Genomic DNA, 25,549 nt, shown 5'->3' with positions numbered 1-25,549 from the left:
AACATTGAAGTTTAATAGATAAGGTAATGTAATATAGCTCTTGTCGTGTCGAAACTAATCAAAAGCTAGGTATAATATAATATTTTGTAGAATGAATTTTTTTTTTACGAGAAAGCTAAATTTTCCAATTATTCTATTGATTTAATTTATTTTGTTATGATTTGAGTGAACGTAAAATCGCGGTTTGATTAATTATTATATTTAAAATTTAATAAAACTAATTAATTTCAGACAATATTTTACGATAATAATTTACCAAAAATGAAGAGTATACAAATTATGAATGGTTTTTGAATTTATGAGGATTTTTTACAGTGATAAATTTTTGTTTTTGTATCTCATAGTTATATAATATACTAAACAAAAAATATTAAACAATAAACATACAAAAAATTGTGAGACTATCGTCATATAAAAGGTGATAAATAATGAAAAACTAAACCACACATTTTAATTTAAAAAAATTGGTTGTAATTTTTTATTTTATATAAATACAATATATAAATATTTAATACAAATCAGGGAAATTTAATTGAAATCAATATAATTGAAAAAAATCAAAAAATATAATGTATTTCTTTTGAATTTTTATTAGAAAACTATTTTCTGATGCTACGAAAGTTTTATATAACTTATATGGTTACATGTGAAATATATTGAATTAATATTTTATAATTTACTAGTATCTTAACTATTATCAACCAAAAATACTGCAAATATCTAATATTTGTATACTATATAGATATAATGTATCTATTAGCTTATAATAGATTATATTATTACAATAGTTTATATTTTTATTTTATAATATTATCAATACTTTTATAATAAGACAGTGAACAGAATTTATACTTGGTAAATTAGTAATAATAACAAAAAATTACACGATATTGTAAATGTATATTTGTTGTATACGCCAAATTGAAAAAAGGCGTATTTTAGTCGGTAGATAGTGTTTAGCTTGAAGAACATGCGCGACACCTCTATGAAGTTCCGCGCCCGTTTGGTGCTTATAAAACGTCTCATCTACTCATTTTGTTTTACTTTTACACTAAACTCGGCCGCCGACTATTCATAAAAGGTACGTACACTGCACAAGTATATAATAGTAATATATTATTAGTACGATGATGAATATAATATTATTAAGTAGGTATATAATTTAATAACGCAATTTTCTTTTACAGTTTCAATAGTATACTTATATCGTGTTAATTTTTTACACATAATACCCACAATTTATTGTAACACAGGATATTATATTTTCAATTTCAGTCATTAACAACATAAACCATTATTTTACGTCTAAATTATCAACACAAACCGTATTCGTGGTGTTTTCATTATTAAAATCTTGTTTCAGTTACCTATTTAGTAATTTTTATTTTTTCTTATCTTAATCGATATAATAATATCATAGCTAAAATCTCATTCAAACGTATACAGCCTATAAATGTGTTTACCAATTAATTTTTAGTAAATTATATGCTAATTAATCTAGATAATTGAAACTCGACATCCTTATAATAATATAAATTACACTAGGTAATCACAAAACATACCTGTGCATAGGATAATCCTGTGTTTTGTGAACGGATAAGTCAGTTACTCAAGTACCATATTCAACTGTAATACTACAAAAACAAAATTATAAAAATCATGGTTTTTATAAATATAAAAATATTTTTGAAATTTTGCGTTTAAAAAAGAAAATAAATCACGCATTTCATTTGACAATGAATAAAACTGTAGATTGGCCATAGGCATATTTATTATAAATTATAGAAAATGTGAACTTTCGGAAAAAAAAATAAAATAAAAATAGTGACGATATTTTGATGAGATACAACAATCCAACTAAAACGTATTTTTTCATGTATAAATTAAACTTATATCAACTTATTTTTGTCGTCAATAGTTTTATGATAACATTAAAATAATATTATAATGAACTTAAACAAACTCTTTGGTTGTATGCATAATATTATGTTAAAATATTATCACGTTAGAAATAACTTAATTAATTCATTGTCTTTATTGACTTATGCGAATAAACATTATTACAACTTTATGTAAAATTTATATTTTAGCGATTTCTTTTAGTTATTTATTATTATTATCCTTAATTTGTTGCATGGTTTATAATGTATTCATTTGTATAAATTTAATATGTATATATTATATAGTTCGTTTTTTAAATGGAAATTTTATTATTATAACGATTTAGTATAATATTGTAGTATAATAATTTTTTGGTATTATTTGTAACATCAATGAATAATTCATTTTTTTTAAAATAAATATTATTATTTTACTTTATTAGTAGTTAAATCGGTATAAAGAAACTCAACATGTATTACTTAATAAGCAATATTATCGAGATACAAATATACTTAAATAAGTAACAATTTTATTGGTCAACGAAAACTGAAGTACACTAACACTTAAATTGTACTTTCTTAGAACGCCATTTATTAAATACGAGTAATTTCTATCCACGATACTCAAAATTCAAACAGAAACCTAAGAATTAAACATTAACTAAAACATTTTCAAAAATGTAATACTTCACAGATGAATATAGCTATTGTTTTAAGTCTAATACATAAAATACTTCTGTAATTCGTAAATAAATATTAGTATCAATAATTATATTTTCTATCCACAAGCTGCAGAGCAATTATAATAATAATTATTATAATATTATTTTTTATTATAATTATAATTATAACTAATAAAAAATTTAAAAGACTAATAAACAATATATAAAAAAAATATGCATAATAGACACTTCAAAGTTAAATCAAAGTTATAGATTTGTTTACTGGTAGAACTGTATTTAAATTTATCTCGATAATATTATATAAGACTGCTTATATGAGAATGAATTACTAAAAATTGATTGTTATTTTTAACTAGATACCAAACTGATCAACAATCTTCTTTTTGATTTTTAACAATGACACGTTTTATTAGAGTAACGAGAGTTTTTGCCGGTTTATTTTTCAAAAGTGCGTAGAAAATAGTTTTTGCTATAATGAAAACTATAATTGACGGTCCTGGGTCAGTATCATATAAACGTATTAGTGTATCCACTGGCTGCACACATTTTGTTAAACATCATGTATGCTTGAAACAATATACCTCGGGGAACTTGTTTTTATTTAGTTTCAAAATATCGTACACACATGTATACCACTAACATATTTCGATTCACTCTTACATTGTAACCCTTGAAATAATTTCTATCTTCTATCAAATTTTACGACATAATAAAAAAAAAAAAAAAAAACATATTTTTTTAGAAATATTATTAGGATATACTGATATAAGATGTTTAATAATATATCATATTATAATACGTCAGGAATTTGTATTCATGGGATTTATGAAAATTTTCTATTTAGCTTTTGAACTGAACGAAAAGCTGCATGTTTAATTTCACGCTTATTTTTGATAGTCTTTCATCTGTGTACCTGTATCGTATTTCTGGTAGAAGAAATTCTTGCTAAAAATTCTCATAGCCTTTGTTTACAACACAAATTTTACTGTATAACTTATAAAAGTTACGCTTAATTTTTAAATTATTTTCATTAAAATCGTTTAAAAACATAATATAATATACCAAATTGATTTAAAAAATGATTGATGATATTGTCGAATTCATAGTTAATACTTGTGTATATAAAGAGTTAAATAAAATAAAAAATACACTAAATAATTATAAATATATAGTCTTGCCAATTTGTCATTATAATTGAATCCATTTTCGGAAAAATATTATTTTGATATGAATTACTCAAAGAAAAACAAAAATGTTTTAACATTTAGTTAATTGTTGCAGAATACTTTAAAAAATCATATTAAAAAAAAATTATTTTGGAAAAAGTTGGCGTTAAGTTACATTATAAAAAGTGAATATTCCACAAATCTTAATAATTAGATGTTTGATAGATGATTTAAGTTTAAAATTTGAGATTAATAAAATAAATTTATTAAAACCTATGATTAAAATTTAAAACAATAAACTTAGTAATAATGATTTAATCTGTATCTTATTCTTATTTTTATAAATCTGACCGTTTAATTTTCACAAATTAAGAAAATACGTGGGTAGGTAACTAAAGGCTTAAATAGTAGTTAGTTATTAAACTTACACTTAGTTAATTATTAATATTATTAATAAAATAATTACCTATTCTTGTTCTTTAAGCATATTAAAGGTAGGTTAATCACTGCGACAAAATTGTAACTCCAGTTGACTTTATTGTCTATATTGTTATTCATTTAGTACTTATTTTAATTTTACTTCAAAAAGAATTATTTGGTTTTTGTTTGTTACAATGAATAATTTTTATCAGTGTTCAGTCTACATTAATCAAATACAATAAATTATTAGAACTTTTTATTCTTAAACCAAAATAAACAATTACTAATTTGTACAAGAAATTGGAAACTTTATTGTTTGAAACAAGACCTTATTGTAAGACAAGTCGGTAACATTTTAATGACCTGAAAATCTTTATTCAACTGTTTGTTAAATTATAAATAAGTTTAAAGATCGACTATCAAATTTCGTTTTAATAATGCTTTTTTTTATTCGTTTTTTTATTTTATACTTATAAATTATAATAACTCAATATATTTAACCTTATAATAACTTTATATACCTATATATTTTTTATTTTAACAATTAGGTTAATATTCTTTACATTTATTATTCCAAACTTTGTGTTAGTATAAAATATTTAATTATAATCGAGTTTTTAGTAGAAGTTCTAAAATAAAATAAAAATATTATATTACAAATAATCAATATAATGTAATTTATCGAAATATAAACATAGAATATTTATATTTTGTAGTCTATTATTCACTGTAGAATGTATTAAGTTATAATATGTTTGGACTCCAAAGTTTTGAATTTAAATAGTTCATGTTTTATTTTATGAAATTATTTCAAATAAACGATTTTTAAGATTTATTATCCGTGGTTATAGAATACTTTGAACACTTCAGTACAAAAATACGTACTTGATATTAAGATGTTGAAACATACTGAAATAACTTGTAATATAATATGCTTATTAGAAATTATTTTTCGAGCGATCTAAAATACCTAAATCAAAAATTGTAATCTGTCGTTTCAAGTTTAAATAATATTACACAGTACGCACCTATATTCGTATATGATATAATTGATGTAGGTACACTTATGTCGAATAAAAAATAAAAAATATTAAAGAATAGGTAGGTACGTTGTATAAAATAAAAGATTATACATTAGTCTAATTATTTTATTGCTTCTCAATTAATTGAAACAATATGATACTGTTTTTTTTTTTTTTTAACATTCAAGTATATCGATTAAAACAAAATCAAATACATATATTATAAACAATAATTATTACTCCAGTACCATACACTATTAATATTATTATTACACCTAATTATCTATGGTATTATTATTTTTCCATCATTATTTGTGACGTTTTATTTAAATGTATATATTATACATTTAACACTATACTTAAAAAAGGTCGGAGACCTCTGAATTCTATATTTCAGTATTTCAGGCTTTAACTAAAAACAGCTAGAAGGTACTATATAGGTGCTATAATCATTATTGTTATGTATATTGATTTTTTATATTTTTGGTATACTCGCCTATCTATTTTACACGAAATTTTTCACAATATTTACTGTAAAGTGTAGGATGCAATAAGTAAAGATAATCAAGATAAGAATGCATTAGTACCTATATACATAGGTAATAAACATAAATGAATGAAAAGAAATATAAGAAAAACCTAATAGTATCATTTAGAATGCTGTTAAATATGCATATTATATAAATCTACATGTATCTATATTATACATTTATAAATCGACTTTAAATTAAATTCAAAAAGGTGAATACATTTTCTACACGGTTCAACAGATGGATTTATTACTTATATTACATTATATAATGGTGATTTATTTTTGTGCATGACAAATAACACTTTTTTTCTATTAATATATTTAAAATTAAAATATAATCATGAATAACATTTTTAAATCTTATTAAATATTTTTCAATTTGAATTAGACATCATCACTAACTGAATTATTTCATGCACTTGTTATTCATTATTGTAACCAATCAACAAATGTTCATTACAAATTATTATGACTTTTATCAATTTTAACGACAAGCCAAAAATTAAATAATATAGATTTTAATCCATACGTAAACATCCTTGTTTTGGATTCGCAGACAATCATTTCTTCACTTTACTAAAAAGTAAAAAGAAAAGCTAAAATAACAATGAATAGTATCTTATTGATATAATTTAATGTACTAAGTCTAAGTCGTATATATATTATTTGTATAGGTTGGTTTCATTATTGCCTAAATTGAATACTACAATGCATACAATGCATGTTCATATATAGAATAGAGGAATCTTAAGGGCAAGTGGCATTTATAAAAACAGACAAAAACAAACTTTTAATGAGATTTTCACTAATCGTAAATAAAACATTTAATAATTTTAATAAATACACCAACATTATAATGTTAAATTAATTAATTTTTTAATTAGCTTATTTCAATAATACATTTTTAAAATGAAAATAATATTTTAAAATATATTCCTATGCCAATTTAGAAATATTTTATAAGAATAAATAATATATAATACGCGTAGGTTATATAATACGGACCATGATTTCTACTAGGTATTTGGTTTTATCGTTATTTAAAACCCGAGGATTATGTCAATATACCTATCTAAGTATCTAGATTTTCCTTAATGTGTATTATAAATGTTTCTATATGCGATATGCCTTTATATCATTATAATGAAAATTTTATTTTCAAATAATAAATACCATCTTAAATTTTGCTGAAATATAATATGTTTGCTTGATACATTTTATGATAATATTAAAACATTTTAATCCGTTTAAGAACATAGACAATATATCACAGAGCTTGCATTGTATATAAAAAATAATTCGTTAAGAGTTTTAATGAACCTATATAATATTTTCACCGGTTGTCGTTTGCGCATCACTATTGTTAATTTTAACCTTTTTTATAAGACAGTTGCGCATCAACCGTTTAAAAGGTCTTACATCATTCACGCATCAATATTATTTAACAATAGAACTAAAAAAAGGTGTATACCTAAAAATGCTAGTTGTTTTCTAACTTTGATCTTAAAATTCGTACATCTCCAAATTTACTCTCGGAACATCCAATTTTTAAATATTGAGCAGATATTCCTGTTTTAAATATATAATAGGTAAAATTATGATAAATAATATTGTGATAGTATTGTATAGGTAATCAATTAGCAATAACGCAACTAAGATGTACGGTTGACTAATCGATTTTTATCCCATAAGTATATCAAACAAGATAGTAGATTGCTGGATAGTAAAACGCGTGAGACACTGTCGTCTGTCGAAACATACGAGACGTGAACATTATATTATTATTCTGTATTGTAACTTTTGAGTTTTGAGTACATGTAAGAATGAGTCAATTCAAATTTGTTAATTCAAATCACGGAAAAGCTGGAATAATTTTCCAAAAGTATTTTTATACGGAAAGAAAAACACTGAAAACTTGTGAGATCATATTTATGTGTCCGCAATTTTATAATTTTCAATTAATTTTTACTCGAACTTATGTATATTTGTATTTCAACTATGACTGTAATGTGTCAACAAAAGTATTCATTTCAATATGTACATTATTTATATGATTATATTATAACTAATATTCAATTTAATTTTAATTGATGGGGGGGGGGGGGGGCAAATGTTCATTTAATGATTGGAACATATTATCCGTTTAATTATTTAATCTTTAATAAGGGTTTTAAAGCAAATAAATTAAATAAATAACTTTATGCTTTATTACATAATATTATAATAATCTTCAGAGTAATTTACCAAACACAGTCGTACTTCTTTTATCCTTAAATATTAAACGACGTAGTTATTAAATTTAATATTTTAATTTAACGAAACTTTTTACTACTCATACATAGACATTTAAAGATATTTTACAAATACTAAGAAATATTGAACAATTTAAAGAATTTCCTTTTACGGTACAAACTTACTTTTAGTTCATAAGAACATAAGAACAACCTTTTGTAACTGTAAATGATTAATTGAATATATTTTTTATTTTTTTATTTAATTTGTTTGTACCGAATTTTGAATGAATATTTGATAAAGTATTAAATTGTATGTATATACAATTCATAATATTAGTTTCAAATTAAATACATAATATATATGTTACATTTAGTCAAAATATAAAATTCTAATATATAATATGTATTATTATTATTATAAACTATAATTTTCAAATTAACATAACGTCTATATCTTTAAACGTATTAGTTATTATTGTAAACTCACTATTATCCTTGGAAAATTAAATCAAATAATTAATTATTTATTCAAATTTTGAATTATACACTTCAACATTTTCAACAAATAATCTGCTTAACAATTAACAGTAAAAAAATGTAATTATCGTTAAAAAAAAAAAAAGAAATAACAGAGCATTGTTTAAATGGTATACAAAATATATATTTTAAAATAATCACCTAATGTACATTATAAAATTTTAAAAAATTAATAAAAATTATAATAAATTAATTATTAGGTAGGTTTAAAAAAAAGTAGAAATGTACATGCCTGGCAAATCACAATGTATATTAGTAACATTTTTATAAAATAAACAATTCATTATTATAATAGTTTACAAAAATTCATTTAAATTTTAACTTCTCTAATATTTCGGAAAAACTAATTATAATTTTTAAAGTTTTACACTTGATATAACTTTACTAACTTATAAACACTTTATTATTCTTAGTATTGACTTCAATTAAATACTAACATTTTTGTTTCAAAAAAAAAAAATGAAAAATATAAAAATTATACAAAAACTAAATTTGTCACAAACTAAATTTATTAGTTAGACTAAATGAAAATAAATTAACAATTAAAGTTCACTATGTTATTAATTACAGAGAAAAAACTATTAAGTGTATAAATAAGTCTGGACAAAATTATTTAAATAATATTTTAATAATAATTTATAAATTAGTATAGAATCAATAAAATCAACTTTAAAATAGACAAATAATATATATTCGTATTGTTTACTTTTTATTTTTTGTAGAATTAATTGGAAAACTATATGTTATTTTTACCCATGCACTAAAACGTAAGTAGTAGCAATAAATAATAATTATAGATATATAAAAATAAATAATAATACTAAACAACAACACAGAGCAATCGATCAACTAAATGTTCAATAGAATAGTATGTGGTTTATCATTTTTATAAAAGTGCTAATTAATTCACGCAATAAATAAGTACTGTAAAAATAAAAGTATTTAGCATTGATAACATTAATTTATAAAAAAAAATCAATATGTAAGTATTTTCAATTATTTTCAAAAATACTATTATAGATATTCAATTACCATCGATTAGAACGATCGATCGATCAGCCATACGAATTACTTAATACAATTTTTATCAGTTTATCAACATGTCACACCTTTTTTGATAATTCACGTGAAACCCAGTGCACATATTATAAAGCGTTTATTGTAGTCATTAGATTTTTATAAGTACTAATCGGACTATAAAAATTAATAAACGTATCACATATACATGGAAGATTTTTTTGAAAGAGTATCGTTTACACATAAACGCGATTCGAGTATAAAATAATATTCTTAATTATATAAACTGTACAACGGAGCATTAAAAACTCAATAATTTAAAATTATGAGTCTGGTCTTGAACCAAAACCTTTTTTTTAATAATTTTAATGGCACGGCTTACTATGGTCTAGAGGTATACGTTACTACAGCGGTTAACCTGTTAACAACGAAACAAATTTTAGTCGGTGGAAAAAATATCATTAAAACACCAACATGTATAGGCACAATTATTTAAATGACAAAGCTATTACAAAATTGTAATAATTATTAAAAGTGACGTAATAGTTCAAATTGGTATTAAAGAATATGTTTGCCATACGGGAATATCGGTAATCCCATTAATGTATGCCTTTGGCGTACTAGGGATTACAACGTAATATATGCGATGTGACAACGAGAACTATTCAAAAATTAAAAGGATGTTTTAAAAAATTTGCAGTTAATATTTTAATCTAGATTTAGGAAAATCTCAAATATATTTTATATTCGTTTTCCCCGGCACGTCGTATGGATACGAATATTTAATTAATGAACAAAGGTCGAATCCCTCAACCGTTTGTTTTTCTACTATGTAGAGATTAATACTCTTTAATTACGTATGCGTAAGCATGTAAGGAAATTAAATATTTATTATGCAAGTTGAAAAAAATGGATTTAATGAACTCGGTAATTTTATTGAGAATTATTCGTTTTAGTGTATATAAATATATTATTTTATATAAATATATATTTGAATCCTACCTGGATAAGTGTTTTTAAAAAGAGATTAATGCAAATTATTATTCTCAACTCTATCTGTACATTATACACGCTCGAGCGTTATGTTTAAATTTTAAAATAAAACGAACGTTTCTTTTAATAATTTAAAACTATTAGAAATGCTTACAATAAAAAATATTACTAAAATATCAGACTTACCTTAACGCTTCAGTTAAATTTTTATTCCAATATAATTTTTGCTTTAACATGTAATAAAAATACTTAATATCGTCTAGTGACTTAATGATTAGTATTAAAATTAATGAAAAAATAAGTATTTCTATTTCGTATTTTGTAATTTTAAATATTTTTAGTGTAACAATACATTAAGCTTGTAAAAAATGTAATTTTATGTGTACCTATATACTTTAAAATTAAATTAATGATAAAAAGGTTTATTAAAATCCTTAAATTAAAGGATAGATTTGTGTTTTCACAACGCTGCGATGTTAACATAGAGATACAAATCTAATTTTTAAAAGGCATGTTTTATGTTTAACTATCATGATTATAAATAAAATTAATTATCATGGATGATTTCATTTTATACTAAATACACTTAATATATCGAACAATTTTTATTACAAAGTATATTGTTCTTAATTTTAATTAAATTATATGTAAAAAATTTTAACTCCTTTTGATTAAAACCCAATTCCGATGAATTATTTTAGGTTACATAATATAAGTACCTATATAACACATGATTTTATATTACTATTAGAATTAGTTCAGGTTAATATTAAAATCGAAAATAAAATTTTACAAGGCAATAAAAGCTTGACTTCTAATTATTTTATTAAAATAGTGCCTACTCACTACAAATACACGTATATTAAATTGTTTACATGTACTTTTATTTTATTTTTTTTTTTTTACTTAATACCTACACATTATTTAAATGAATAATATTATCTGTGTAACTGAAAAATAACTATAATTCATATTATTATAATAAAATATTTAACTGTTATATTGTGATTTTTATTCGTATTTTTTCTATCTAATCATAAAATTATTTTCAGATATAGGTACTTTAAAATGGCTGCACAGATGGGATTCATATCTTGTGGAGTAATTTTGACACTTACAGTATTGACTGTGTTATTGCCAGTACTAACCACAGGAAACGTCATAGATCAGAGAGTACTGCAAAGAGAACTTGGAGAAAACTCTCCAGAAATAATGTCAATGAGCGACAAAGATGATTTCCGTGAAATTGAAGAACCTGTCGTCGATGATTATACTATAAAAACTAAGGTTTTTAATTTGATAAATAAGTGTGCATTTGTACATCATTAAATATCTCTTTATTAACTTTTAACAGGATATTAAAAGTTAACAAAATCCATTACGATTTTTTTTAGTGTTACTATATTTTAAAGACTATGTAAAACGTAGCGTAATGGACTAACGATTTCAATAATTTTATTGCAAAAATATTGGGATCCAATTACTATATCACATTCCATACACAGACATTAACTAAAAATTTGATATAGGTAAAAAATAACAGAAAAATCGTTATTTTTGTTGTGTCACTCTTTTTATAGCCTGTGTAATTTGTAACATAAGAATTTGTAAATAATGACATAATATAATCACAATTATCAATTAACATGAAAATAATCCAGTAAATAAATAAAAAAATGATACGGAAATGTAAATAAAAATGGCTAATTTAAATGGAGAACAATGTGTACGTAAAGCAATTTATTAATTTTTCATTAAAATAAAAGGGATCAATAACAATAAATAATAATAATAATGAAAACCATTAGAAAATTAATATTTGTACTCCGAAAGTTTTATACATAGGCATAATATTATGTTAATATTACATACAGAATTATTAATTTATTCATTTTTTCATAAGTTGTATGTTATGTGGACCGATTCACATATTATATACTTCTTTAACTTTAGTGGACTATTTGTATACAGTTTCTCTATACGTAATAATTAAATGAGTATTATAAATTAATGTTGACACTCAGAATAATTGGTATAGTTAAACCTAACTCGTATTAAATAACCACATATAAAAATAAAAACAAAGTGTTTAAAATTATTAAATATGTATTTTACACCGGTATGTACTTAATATGTGATAATACAAATAATATGTTACAATATGTTATAATATTTTAACGAATATTGTATAATATTATGTACAAATAATCAAATTGTATAGGAATGGACAGTGGGAAATAAAAAATAAATTATTAGAATTATCAGAACGGCTATATGTCTTAATACAATTATTATAAAGCTTAAGTAATAGGTAGGTATTCTAAAATAATTATAAATTTATATTATATAAGTCATGCACCTTTAATGTTTAAACACCATTGTATAATATTGTATAGACAATAGGTAATATTAGGCAGTACTGGTAATAGTTATTATAGCTTATAGGTACCTACGAAACTTTTTTTGTTTTTTTATTAAATAGTTCCGAAGTTTATTGAACCTGATTTGAAAAGTTTTTACTTAGACATTTTGACGTGCAGAACCTATTTCAAGTTCGACAAAATACCATAAACATGCCTTATCTATAATTTTTTTTTTATATATTTATATACACCATAAAACACTTGAATTTAAATATGAAATACTTTTTTATTATGTTACCTATTTAAATTTTTCGAATAGGTATCAGTACTAAAGCATTTAAGAATATAATTATATCATATTATATCATATTGCACTATATAGTGCAATGATGAAATTATGCATTATAGTGTATATTGTTAGTATTGTTACTCTCGTTCCTATGAAAATAAAATTTGTTTCTTTCAGAATTCAAAGAAATAATTATTTTTGCTTAGTCTATAATTATTATGCTATAATTACTATTATTATTATTATTATTTATCCTTTGATGTATCTGTCAAACTTGGTTTTTATTTCTAAACATTAATTGTATGTAGGTAATCTAAATGCAATTTGAGAGTATATTGATTAGGTTAAAGGGTATCAAGATCATCTCAATTCTCAATTATCTTAATCTATAATAATATAATATTTTAAAATCAATAAGGACATAATAATTCATAGTCCATAGGCAGAAATTGTATGCAAATAATCAATTATAAAACGAGCTAAAAACTGAGAGAATAAAAAAAAAAGTTTAGAACCAACTTCCTACCTAGTAAATAGGTAATTTAGGAAAATCATTACCTGTATAAAATAATTTAATTCAACATAATTATAATTTTTCTGCCACGATTTACTATTATAAATTTATTTAGATTTACCGCTGCTATAATTTCCTGATTATATTTGATTTATCTCTTTCGATGTATGCTGCAGATTACTAAGTTTATAAGCCTCTCTTTTAACCCATAGTCAATTGTTCTTGACTATTATGTCTTGACAATAATAGTTTTTTGACGATAATATTATAAGAATACAATAAGCTGTATACTTTCCTTTAAAACTATTACTATAATATTATGCTTGCGCGTATGCATAAAACCATCCAGTAAAACTAAAAATAAATATAATATTTAGATATATGTACCTTACGTACTAAACATTTAATCTGAACTAGTCGTCAACAGACAATAATTAGGTAGGTGTAGGTGTTAAAATATGGTAAACGGCAAAAGCATAGACGATCGGATACATTAATAATATATCTACGAAAGGATAGCGAAATACTATTATCCCAACTACCTATATATGTCATGTATATAAGTCGAATTATTTTCTGTTCCGAGATCCATTCGGCAGTCAATAGGTATACATGGTATGTATTTGGTATTTCATGCGAAATTCAATAATTTATTATTTTTATAATATCCAGTGATCATAATATTATGATTTATAAATAATACATCGACACAAAATGTGGTAATTGTCGCATGATTTACACGTGTTACAGAACGATGATCAGAATCTCGAGATTGCGCTGATCGACTATCTATTTGCCAAACAAATGATGAACAAAATTCGCGCCCGAACGGATTCGTATCGCGCACAGAAGAAGAGAAGTTATTGGAAACAATGCGCTTTCAACGCTGTGTCGTGCTTCGGTTAAGTCAAACGCATGTGTACAATGTCCACATACCTACATATTATTATACAACATAAAATATCATTTACGGCAAGATATTAGCCCTTAATACAATATAATAATAATAATAATAATACATAATGCTTTTTAACATTCGACTATTTATTTCGATTATTACATAGGTATTAGAGGTAACTATATAGTTATTTACCCATATAGTATTTAATATCCCAAAATACGCCTATTTTATTAAATTGTTCTCTTGCTGCAAAAATGTAAGCAATAACAACAACAATAATAATAATAATATAATATTATAATATTATAATATATACCTACCTACCTACACAAGCATATTAAATTTTCATGATTAATAACTATTAATACTATAATATATATATGTTCATTTACAATTCCTACAGTATCAATTTATTATTATAATAAACATTATGTTAATTTAAAACATATTGTAAAATAGTTTGAATATAATAAAGTTGAATAATTAATCGTTTTTATTTGTTGTATAGATACTTACGACTTACCTCTGGCGAATTAATTATCTTCCATGTTTATAACTATATGGGTTGAACTTGATCGCACTTACAACTTTTTCCTTCTTTGCAATTTCTTGCGCTGTGTAAGTGATACATTTTTTCTGTAAAAAATAAAGTTATTTCGAATACAATTTGTATTTTGTATTTACTTCAGTAATTTTAAAACCTTTTTAAGTGTATTAATGAATTTAACCATATATTTTCATGACGTAACGATGAAAATGAAATATTTTTCAGTTGAAACCTTTTATATTCATTTGTATTGTATACGAATACTCGTTAATCGTAAATCGATACGATTTTTTTATAATTGCGAAGAACATTCATACCTATATGTGATTGACGCATTAAAATTGAGAGTTTCCGAATTGGCTCCCATTAGGCCAAATTGATTCCGTTTGAAAACAGGTATTTTATTAAAGTGAGCTGAATTGGTTCCATTAACGTTTGGAATGTACCTACCCTGGTCGAGTTGGTTTCCAGCGTCCCTCTTTTTGTAGTAACATTAATTTATTATTTAAGTCAAGTATACGTACATTTTTCTTACCTTTTTTCCACAATTTCAAGACTCAGGACTGCGTATATATGATAATGTATCGTATTAATATCATGATTTTATTCAAATAACAATACTTCAATACCAATATCCATTTTATATCGAATAGGTAATTATTTAAAAAAATAAAGTTAGGCGAAAATAGTGGACTGAGCCTCACAAATATTTCAAAAGCCTTTTAAAAATTGTTAAAGGTATAAAATTATTTAATTTAGACTTACGAGTATTTATAATCTCATATTTATATTAAAAACGTCTGCAGTCCGATGAAACTTAAATGGATTTCTACCACCTGTGAATTAAAACATTTTTTTTTTCAATTGTAATAATTTATTTTATATGAAAAAATGAACATAAATATCGGTTTAAAGTTGATACTCAGATATTTTAATAATAATTAGTATATCATATATAATAAATAAACATATTTTAAGTAAGTAATAATTTCCAGTTTAGTTGTATTAATTTAAATATAATATAAACTATAAACATAGTTGATTTCTACGAATTATATTATAGCAACATGATTTTACGAGTATATTGTATGGAGTACCAATAATTGCTCCGAATCAAACTAAAACTGAACTTTAACAAAAAGCTTACCTATGATCTTCAAACCAAAATTATATACGAATCAGGAAGCAATTTGGCCACAGGTGGAATAAAGTAGATGTGATATGAAAACTAATTCGATTTTGTGGTAAAAACTCTGGGACCAATTATTTGGCAACACACTTAAAAGTAAACGAGCCAAGTTTTACTCAAACCTGAAATAGGTAACCGAAAACACTAATTTCTTGACGATTTTAAGACTATTTGGAACTCGCGTCACATGCGATATAACTTTGATCGCGTTGCATGTTAGTTATATTTCGGGTGATATCTATGTTGTACGGAAACTGACATTGCAAGTATGACCGTTTAATATTTATAAACATCAATAATATACTTAACGGCCAACACTTTACTCCATATTATCATATTATGACTTCAGGTTTAGCTTGTAAAAATAGTGTGTACTTGAATTTGTAGATAAAAACAACGCAAGTTCCAACTATATTATAGTTCATAACAGAGTATAAATAAAAAATAAAACTTTAAATTTCGCTCGATAAATGTTTAATTTTATTATTTAATACAGACGATATTTCATTGTGTAATGTTCAGTTTATGCTATTTTAGTCAATTTTTAGTGCAATAAAGTCCGTAAGCCCTATATTTAGTTATAGAACATAGTTCCAAAGTATACAGTACAAATAGCGTTCGAGTATTTTAAGTAGGTAAAAATATGTGTATAAGCACGGTAATACACTAAATTACGTCCCATGGTGTTCGTCGTTATTTATTTACCTATTTATTTATTTTTTTTTTTTTTGCAATAAACTAATAGAGTCACCATAATAATAATCTTATACCGTAACGTTACTTAAAAAAGAAACCTAACACTACGGGACACCCAAACCTACATGTATATAATAATAATATATGGCACCCATATTATCACAGTATACGTACACCATAACAGGGTATGAATCGGCGTAGGTGTTCCTGTATAAATATAAGTACCTATAACAAATACTTACCTGTATATATATGTCCCACGCACAATATACATTTTTATTTATATAATAATGTTTTAAAAATAAATTGCCAACAAAAATCGATGAACAACATTCTTTTTTCTTTTTTTTTAGTTTATTGGAAAAATTAATAGTCCGTATCAATTTCAAACACAATAAGTAAATACGATAATACGTATAATAATAATAAATAACATATAGTAAATACAAAATTATGTGGGAAGCCGTCAATTAATAGAACTATTCAGGACATGTTTGGATTGATATTATAGTTTGGATCTAAATATAGGACAAACCGTACGAACCAGGCGAAGGCAATATTCGATATTTTGCGTTCGAACTTTAAATGAAGACTTCAAGTTGGTCGTTTGTCAAACATAATTCCCGGATAATTTAAACTGAGACGTATACGGGTATAGAATGTATCCCAACTCCCTGAAGTTGACAAGAGGGATAATTATTTTTTCAAAGTTTAAATCCTACATAGAATAATTTTTCAGAATACATAGAATTCTCCACCTTCTTGTTCAGATTTTAATTAAGTCGTATTGATTTTTAAGATCGTTTGACGCTTGAACGAGGTCTAAGCGTCGAATTTTAGATTTTAGCACGGGGTCAAATAAAAAGTTTAAGTTACTATACAAGGATATTATTCCAATAATCTTTATTGGCTTCAGTTAAAACTAAAAAAAAAAAACATTTTTATATTGAAATATAATCTTTTTAACTAAATTTATTAAATTACATTTTATCCATATAAATATTTTCTAAAATAAACTTATGCTCTATACTTATAAGTTATAAAGTCATAATCGTGATGGTATTTTATCTCCAGCCATAGTAAGAAAATAAGTTGTTTTTATAAATATTTCTATGTCACAGCTCATTACTGTAGAGCTAGGATTTTGATGACTTTTGTATTTTTTTTCTTTAAGTGCTTTACAGTTCCAATCAAAAACTAAATTTGTTTTGCTGTATAACAATTGGAAAGTGTAATTTTTATTTTGCATTTTTTGCATTTTTTGTGTTAAATGCATTTTATTGCGTTTTGTAAGGTCATTTTTACAAATATTACGTTAATTTTATGTATTTAAACTCATTTTTGTTTATTTTAAGCTTTTTTTAATGTGTTGTATAGGTAATCCCAATTGCCTATTCCAGTCCATTGATATTGAAAAAGTAATATAATTAATTGTCGATTTATCCGATAAGATTAAATATCGTACAAACCCATAACTATATAGGTATACAAAAATTTACAATAGAAGCTTTAGTACTTTAGTAGTGAATACAACTCGTACCGATGTGGTTCTACATCTATACCGATCTCTGTACACAATACTGAACAAATAATATTACGGCTAATAATGGTATTATACTTTAAAAATCTCAAAAATGCCAAAACCTAAGTCAACACTAGGAAGCCATTTACGTAGTTTTGTGAGTAAGTTTGGTGCCGATACAAATTTTTACATATTTTGTGTAATATAAAAAATGAATAAATATTAAATAATAATAATTATAATTTAAAAATTAAATTTTTTTCGCTCATCTAAGTACATTTTTGGGTAATTTTTTAAGTTTATTTTTTTGAGTTTTTAGGTAATTTTTGCATTTTTGTGTATTTTCAGGTCATTAAAATCCTAGCTCTACTCATTAGCTATAAATGCTATAATAATAATCAAATAATTTATATACACCAAAGCATAATACTATTTTTACGTTTTACATTCGTTATATTTGAAGTACGAGGACGATTGTCCCCGTTAAGTCGGCACTTATAATAGCTCTAAGTTGGAATCTAGTCAACTGTATTGTCAGTATAATCATGTTTTGCTGTTTTAAAAATGTTAGATGATGTATTATACGGTAGTACACATATAGAAAATAAACAAAATTTAAGTCATAAAACAGTTATTTTAGGTTCTATGCAATTAGATCAGCGTTTCTCAAACTGTGGGTCTCGAGACAAGTTTTGGAGGGTCGCAAGAAGTAGTATTATATTATTATTATAAGTATATTATTAAAACTATTATTGTTATAAGTATATTATTACAATTATTATTATTATAAAGTAGTAAATAAGCAATAAAAAAATTTGTTTTTTGAAATTACTTTTTTGATTCTGTAAATGTAAAACTATGGGGGTCGCGATAGATTTTTGGAAAAAAATTTGGGTCGCGGTCCTAAAAAGATTGAGAACCACTGAATTAGATTGCTTAGATTAGCATTTAGGCCATTTAGCATTCAATAAAAGAACAGTAGTAGTTGAAAAACAGCGGCTGATGATGGAAACGGGGATAGTAAAATTAACCTAATTTACGTCCAAAAAAATAGACATTTAAAAGGACTTGGGTATTTTAAAATGTCCTAAAGAATAAAAAAAATCATAAATGTATGAAAAAATAATTTTAGGCGAGACACAAGCACTCTAAAATTAATAGCACTTATTGACTTATATTTATATACTCGTAGATAAGTACCTACCTACATACCGCTAAGCTATCATAATATTTTCTTTGGCCTTTCACGATTGAAATTATCATATTTTACTAATTAGTAATCTATTAGGTATATCGTCGTGTAAACTCAGCACATGGAAGCAGTATAAGATTACCAAGATATAGTTGAATCAATAACGATACGTAAACACGTTTAAGTAAAACAAACCAAAGGGCATTAAAACGTGATTTTAGAGCTTATGAAGTAGGTATTTCATAGAGAACAATTTACTGGTTATTACCTCGTCAGGGGTTTTGTATTACTACAAACATACCTACAGCTCGTTAAAAGTACACTTTTTTTATACTTTTTTAATATAACTAATTTTTATTATAAGTACCTAACCTAATAATTTCAAAAAATGTCGTTGTGACTACATTGTAAAATTTAAATATTAGTCTGTACTTTATAAATTTCATAAAAAGTGATCTTACTTTAAAACCACCGAGAAAATAAATGAGGATTTGGTATAAGAAAACTAGAATAAATTTACAATAGATAAGTACCAATTTTTAATTAAATTGATTTTGTTATTTGGTTGTAATTAAAAAATAAATACCCTTAGATAATAGCTGAAATTTTCACCAAATAATATTTAGGTATATTTGCATTCCTGTGCAAAATTGTCTACTTATTAAGTATTTTTTTCAACTTACATTAATAAAATTTGTTTCCATGTCAAAAAGCTTGAAAATATAACAGGATACTTCATAAATTATTCATTTAGTAGGTAATTAGTAATTACTAATTAAAGAAATAGACAATATACTGTCACAATTTTTCTTATAAGAGATTTAAGCTGATATTTTTTTAGTTAATAAATAATCATACGTTTATAATTTTAATACCTTTAAGATTAAAATTTAAAACATTAAATTTAGACTAATTTTAAGTTATGTATAGATTTTTAAATTTTTGAATTTATTCGCACTATTTCAGCATACATAGTATTGAAATCTAATATTAAAAGGTTGAATATTTAAAAATATATATTAACTACCTAATAACTACCACTGCTTATATTTAACCTAAATTAATTAATATTGCATTCGAAACATTCACACAACTGGTAAAAAATAAGTTAGAAATATAAAAATAATATAACATATTATGCTATTATTCCTGATAAGTGCATTTAAATTATCTTTTTAGCATTTATTATTATTATTACTTTGTAAACTAAAGGCATTGCTTGAAAATGATTAAGGACAGGTCTTATGATGAATTTTTTTACACGACAAAATAATGAAATGTAATTTAAACTAAAATTTGTTTAATACCTTTTAAACAAATAACATTAAGGCCCAGACCAGCCACAGTTAGTTATCTATAATTATTGTATTATTATGACATATTTGCTAAATTAACTGTAAATGAGAAGACCTGTTTACTTCATAACATTTATAACTTATTAGATAGTTGTCACATTATAAAATTTTTTAAATACTGATTGAGTTGGTAAATATTATTAATATCAATCATTATTGAACTTATTTTTTATTAGTAAATATATATACATATATATATATTTTTTTTTTTTTGAACATTTATTTGAAATATATAATCTGTAAAAGTATTTACACTTATATTATAAGATAGATATATTAAAATAAATAGCATGAAGGTATAAATAGAGAAGCCACCCAACAGCAGCACTAAGACACGATTGATTGTATGATTAGGTAATTGTATAAGTAAAGATGTTTTTATTTTATTTTTTCAAAAACTTTATTTATTTGTTTTATGTCAATATAATTTATTGGGCCAAGTTGCCACATTGGTGCCTTTTAAGTCTTTTTGGTGGATTACCAGGTTAGGTTAGAGCAAGAATAAGTGGATTTGAGTAGTTCGTATGGCAACTAAAAAAGCATTAAAATGGAATGTAGCCACTTTAGTGATAGTCTGTATACCGAGAGCTAAGTGAAGTTTGTGATTTGTTAGGTAGAAAGGAGCGTTAGAAATTAGACGGATCAGTAAAATTATGTTTTCCTACATAATTTATTCAACATACAGTTATACAGTTCAAAGCAAAGTTGTGGTACTTTTATTCTTACAAAATTCATGTATAACAGAATTCTAAATAAAACATGAAAAAAAATCTAAAATTTTAACCATAAATTTATATATGTTATATTTCTAAATGTTTATGAAAAAACCACGATGTAAAATAGAATTGAAAACTAAGAACCATTTTATTTATTTAATGAGCTGCATCAATTTTTTTTTGTTCTTCTATTTTTGAAGTTTCTGCTTCTGGTTCATCAAAAACATAATCAATCTCTTGATGTGGCCAGAATGATGGCTTGTTCTCCAAATCTAATGTTAATTCAGGTTCAATATAAGCAGCATCTTCATAGGTCATTTGGGAAAATGGCAATAAACGGTTGATTTCTGCAATCCTCTTTTCAGCTTCTTTGATTATTGCGTCTGATTCAGCTTTAAATTCTTCAATACCTTTTGCCTAAAAATTAAAACCAATACACTATACATATTATGACTTCCTAATAATGTGAATGATATAAGTAACAAAAAATAAATTACAATTTCCTTTTCATGTTTATCGATAGCACTACTGTATTTATCTTCTGGGTATGGAATTTTAAGCGCATTGTACGATTTTTCAAAGTTGTCGACTAACCCAGGTACTGCTATTTTATTTTTATATGCTGCCCAATCAATTTTCAATGGTTCAGCTGGATTGGCCAACATTCTGAAAGCATTTATTGACCAAATAAAAATCTTACAAATAACAGTTTTGTAAATATTATAAATTATTAAAAATCATTTCGACACTCCCAATGTGGCCTTTAAATGACCTTAACGTACTTGCGAAGATATCCATCGGACTTAGCTTTAAATGCCAAATAGGACGCTTTGTCCGCTTCCGGTACGCGTTCAGCAATCGCAGCCCAGTTAACAGAAGATTGAGCAATGCGTTTAGAAGCCATCTTTGATTAAAATTAAACGGAAAACGTTAACAAAAAAATCACAAGTCGCGAGAGAACCTTCGAGAAATTGTGAGTTATGAGTTTATGACACTAGAAAATGGTTAATGCCTTAATGGTTATCTGTAAAATATATTTGTATTATCAAATTTGCAGCTGTGTTAAAGAAATATCAGTTTCAACACTTTGTGAAAAATAAAATTATCTATCCATAATAGTATGATTGCTTTGGACACTTATCTCTCGACTGCGAGTACTAAATAACCGCGGCTTTAGATAATGAATGATATGAATATACGATTGCAGATAATGCAGATTGCAGAATGCAGGACGGTAAATTCTACAGAAATACAGAATATTTATTTTCTAAGGCCATGTTTATGTTCTCCCGAAACCAGCTTGTTGATTTTACCCAAGATTCTATAGCACCATTTATCAGTATGTAAAGCTTTAAAGTTTCTGTAGTTGATGATTTAAGTATTCGATTTTAAAATTCTGCCAAAAATGATCATTATTCATTACCCCATGGATTTTTGGTGGAGAACATTAATTAACATTCGGTATTTCCGTTATCAATATATCACTTTATAGTTTATACATGTCCTCCTATCGTTACAGTCGTTAGTCGTTACACAAACACAACCATAGTATCATTGTTAGGTACCTATCTAAAACAGCAAAAATAACTAAGATAGGTATGTTCAAAAAAAGAAGTTTAAATAAAAATAATTAAAAAAAAAAAAAAAACAGTATTTTGTCATTTCCATTAGGATATAGTGGATTTAATGTCTCAAATTAAGTATACGAACGGTTAGCAATGCTGCTATTTCCATTACGGTTCCGCGATTCTCGCTGCACAGTCCACACGCATAAGTGCGCTACGCCACAACCTTCAATTTGTCACCAAAACTTTCGAAATTCATTTAAAGTCATTACTCATTAGTCATTACTATGATTCCATAACTTATCTACATTGAACGTTATTACCAGGGCTGGGATTTTGATGCATAGGCATCTTTTCTTCTGGTGTTTCTTTCGAAACATTGGTTTGTAAGTACCTATAAAATGTGATTTGGGTGATATTAATTATTATAAAGTAATTTTTTTTTTTTTTTGTATAATATTTTTATATTTTTTGAATATGTCAACCTTAAATGCATTTATAGGGCATTTTTTGACGATTTTAGTGCATTTTCTTAGTTTTCAGAATATTTTTCACAATTTGTTCAAAAAACGAACAAAAATTGTTGCGATTAACAAAAGACTTTCGACAACTACTATCGCTACGAATAATAAATTATATTACATATTAAGTTTATCGTCGATAACAAATATTTCATCATTGCTATAGCCGCTTAGCCTTTCCGGCTTCTGCTAATGATTAAGCAAAAACAGAAAATCGTTCAACTAAACAAGTAACAATGTACAAATGTACAATACCATTAAAAAAAAGAAACTAAAAATACACTACTGTAGTATAATTTATGAATTTTTTTTTAATTTTTATATAATGAAGAAAACACTGCCAATTCCAGTTACATTGTACAAATTTAAATTTTTTAGAGAGTAATAGGTAGGTGTGTTTTAGGTCAAGTATTACAAATCAAAAATTAAGATATTATCTAACTTAACGTTTTAACAATTAAAATATTGAAAAAATCCAGAGTTTATACACATTGATAATAATAATTGATCAATTCACTCCAGTATTAATACATTTAAAACTAACAACGTACGATTTATTTTGATGTACGAAAATTATTCCACTATGCAGTACGTTTGAAAGACTGAAATATTGTGATAACACACGCATAGGTAATATTAAAGGTATCTAATTTGTGTAGCGTGTAGGTAGTGTTCACATTTATTCATCAATGGGTTGTTGTGACATGTAGGCACCGAATTACAAATCATTCAATTTTTAGACCGGTACCAATACTACCAAGACAATGGGCTAGGAAATATATCTAATATAATTTTTTTGTCCGTATACTCCGTACTTCACATTTTTAATCCATTGCACTACGCCACTACTATTATACTGGCCACTGGGGTGCTGTGTAGCATATATTATCCATAGGCGCACATAGAGGGTGCTTGGGGGTGCTTAGCACCCCCAGTTTCCTGTAAAATTTATTTCAGTATTTTATCAATCATTTGAAAATTATTGTGATTCATTGGGTTGGAATTTTTTTCCATTACAAATAGACAATATGTAGCTTATGAATTCACGATTAATAATGTATTGATTGTATTGTATGAATGCACGTTCCACTATTCCAGTTTTCGTCTAAACGTTGAACATTAACAGCAATCATATAATAAAAATTTGCATTATCCAACAGAAAATTAAATCTTGTTTAAAATTAACTAGTGATTAGATATTATTATTATTATTATTATTATTATTATATATATAATACAATGCATTTTAATATTAATTATAGTAATTAAAAATTATTAGAATGCAGTTTATTATGGTATTAGGGGGGGGTGTGGGGGCAAAGCCCCCCACTGATCTGTTTACTGTAAATTATTCCAGCACCCCCTAAATTCACACTCAATGTGCGCCTATGATATTATCTATAAATTTTATAAACTGTTATTTTTTAATTTATTCTACTACAAATCATGTATGACATTCTCTAGCCAATATTTTAACGTCTACATGTAATTTCGTAAAAAATATAATTTTTTTAATAAATCCTTAAATGTTTTTTTTCTGGTAAGATATCTTAAGAAGTAACATACTTAAAGCGTAGGTAACTAGATGCATAATGAATTAATGAATAGCATTTGACCAATTCAACGTTGTGATAAATTTTGTGAATGAATTTTTATTTGTAACTATAAAATATTTTTTTAACTTCGATGCTAATG

At 24.7% G+C, this 25,549-nt stretch overlaps 2 protein-coding genes across 2 annotated transcripts; one reads left to right on the top strand and one right to left on the bottom strand.

Annotated features, from left to right (window-relative positions):
* The first annotated feature begins 1,016 nt into the window (after nt 1–1,016).
* On the top strand, nt 1,017–14,800 carry LOC112603265 (allatostatin C-like). Its single transcript, XM_025351771.1, has 3 exons — nt 1,017–1,081; nt 11,537–11,771; nt 14,401–14,800. Exons 2-3 carry the CDS (start codon nt 11,553–11,555, stop codon nt 14,554–14,556), a joined length of 375 nt encoding a protein of 124 aa, XP_025207556.1. The 5' UTR covers nt 1,017–1,081; nt 11,537–11,552; the 3' UTR covers nt 14,557–14,800.
* A 6,944-nt stretch (nt 14,801–21,744) lies between these two features.
* Nucleotides 21,745–22,790, bottom strand: LOC112603075 (ATP synthase subunit d, mitochondrial-like). Its single transcript, XM_025351494.1, has 3 exons — nt 22,551–22,790; nt 22,266–22,434; nt 21,745–22,185 (listed from the first exon to the last, which is right to left on the bottom strand). Exons 1-3 carry the CDS (start codon nt 22,670–22,672, stop codon nt 21,925–21,927), a joined length of 552 nt encoding a protein of 183 aa, XP_025207279.1. The 5' UTR covers nt 22,673–22,790; the 3' UTR covers nt 21,745–21,924.
* Nucleotides 22,791–25,549: the final 2,759 nt, after the last annotated feature.

Source organism: Melanaphis sacchari, unplaced genomic scaffold (assembly GCF_002803265.2).
Source record: "Melanaphis sacchari strain LSU unplaced genomic scaffold, SCAv2.0 Contig105_pilon_pilon, whole genome shotgun sequence".
In the NCBI taxonomy this organism is placed as follows: Eukaryota; Metazoa; Arthropoda; class Insecta; order Hemiptera; family Aphididae; genus Melanaphis; species Melanaphis sacchari.
The sequence above is the reverse complement of the archived record's forward strand: the minus strand, read 5'-3'. Positions and strand labels throughout refer to the sequence as shown.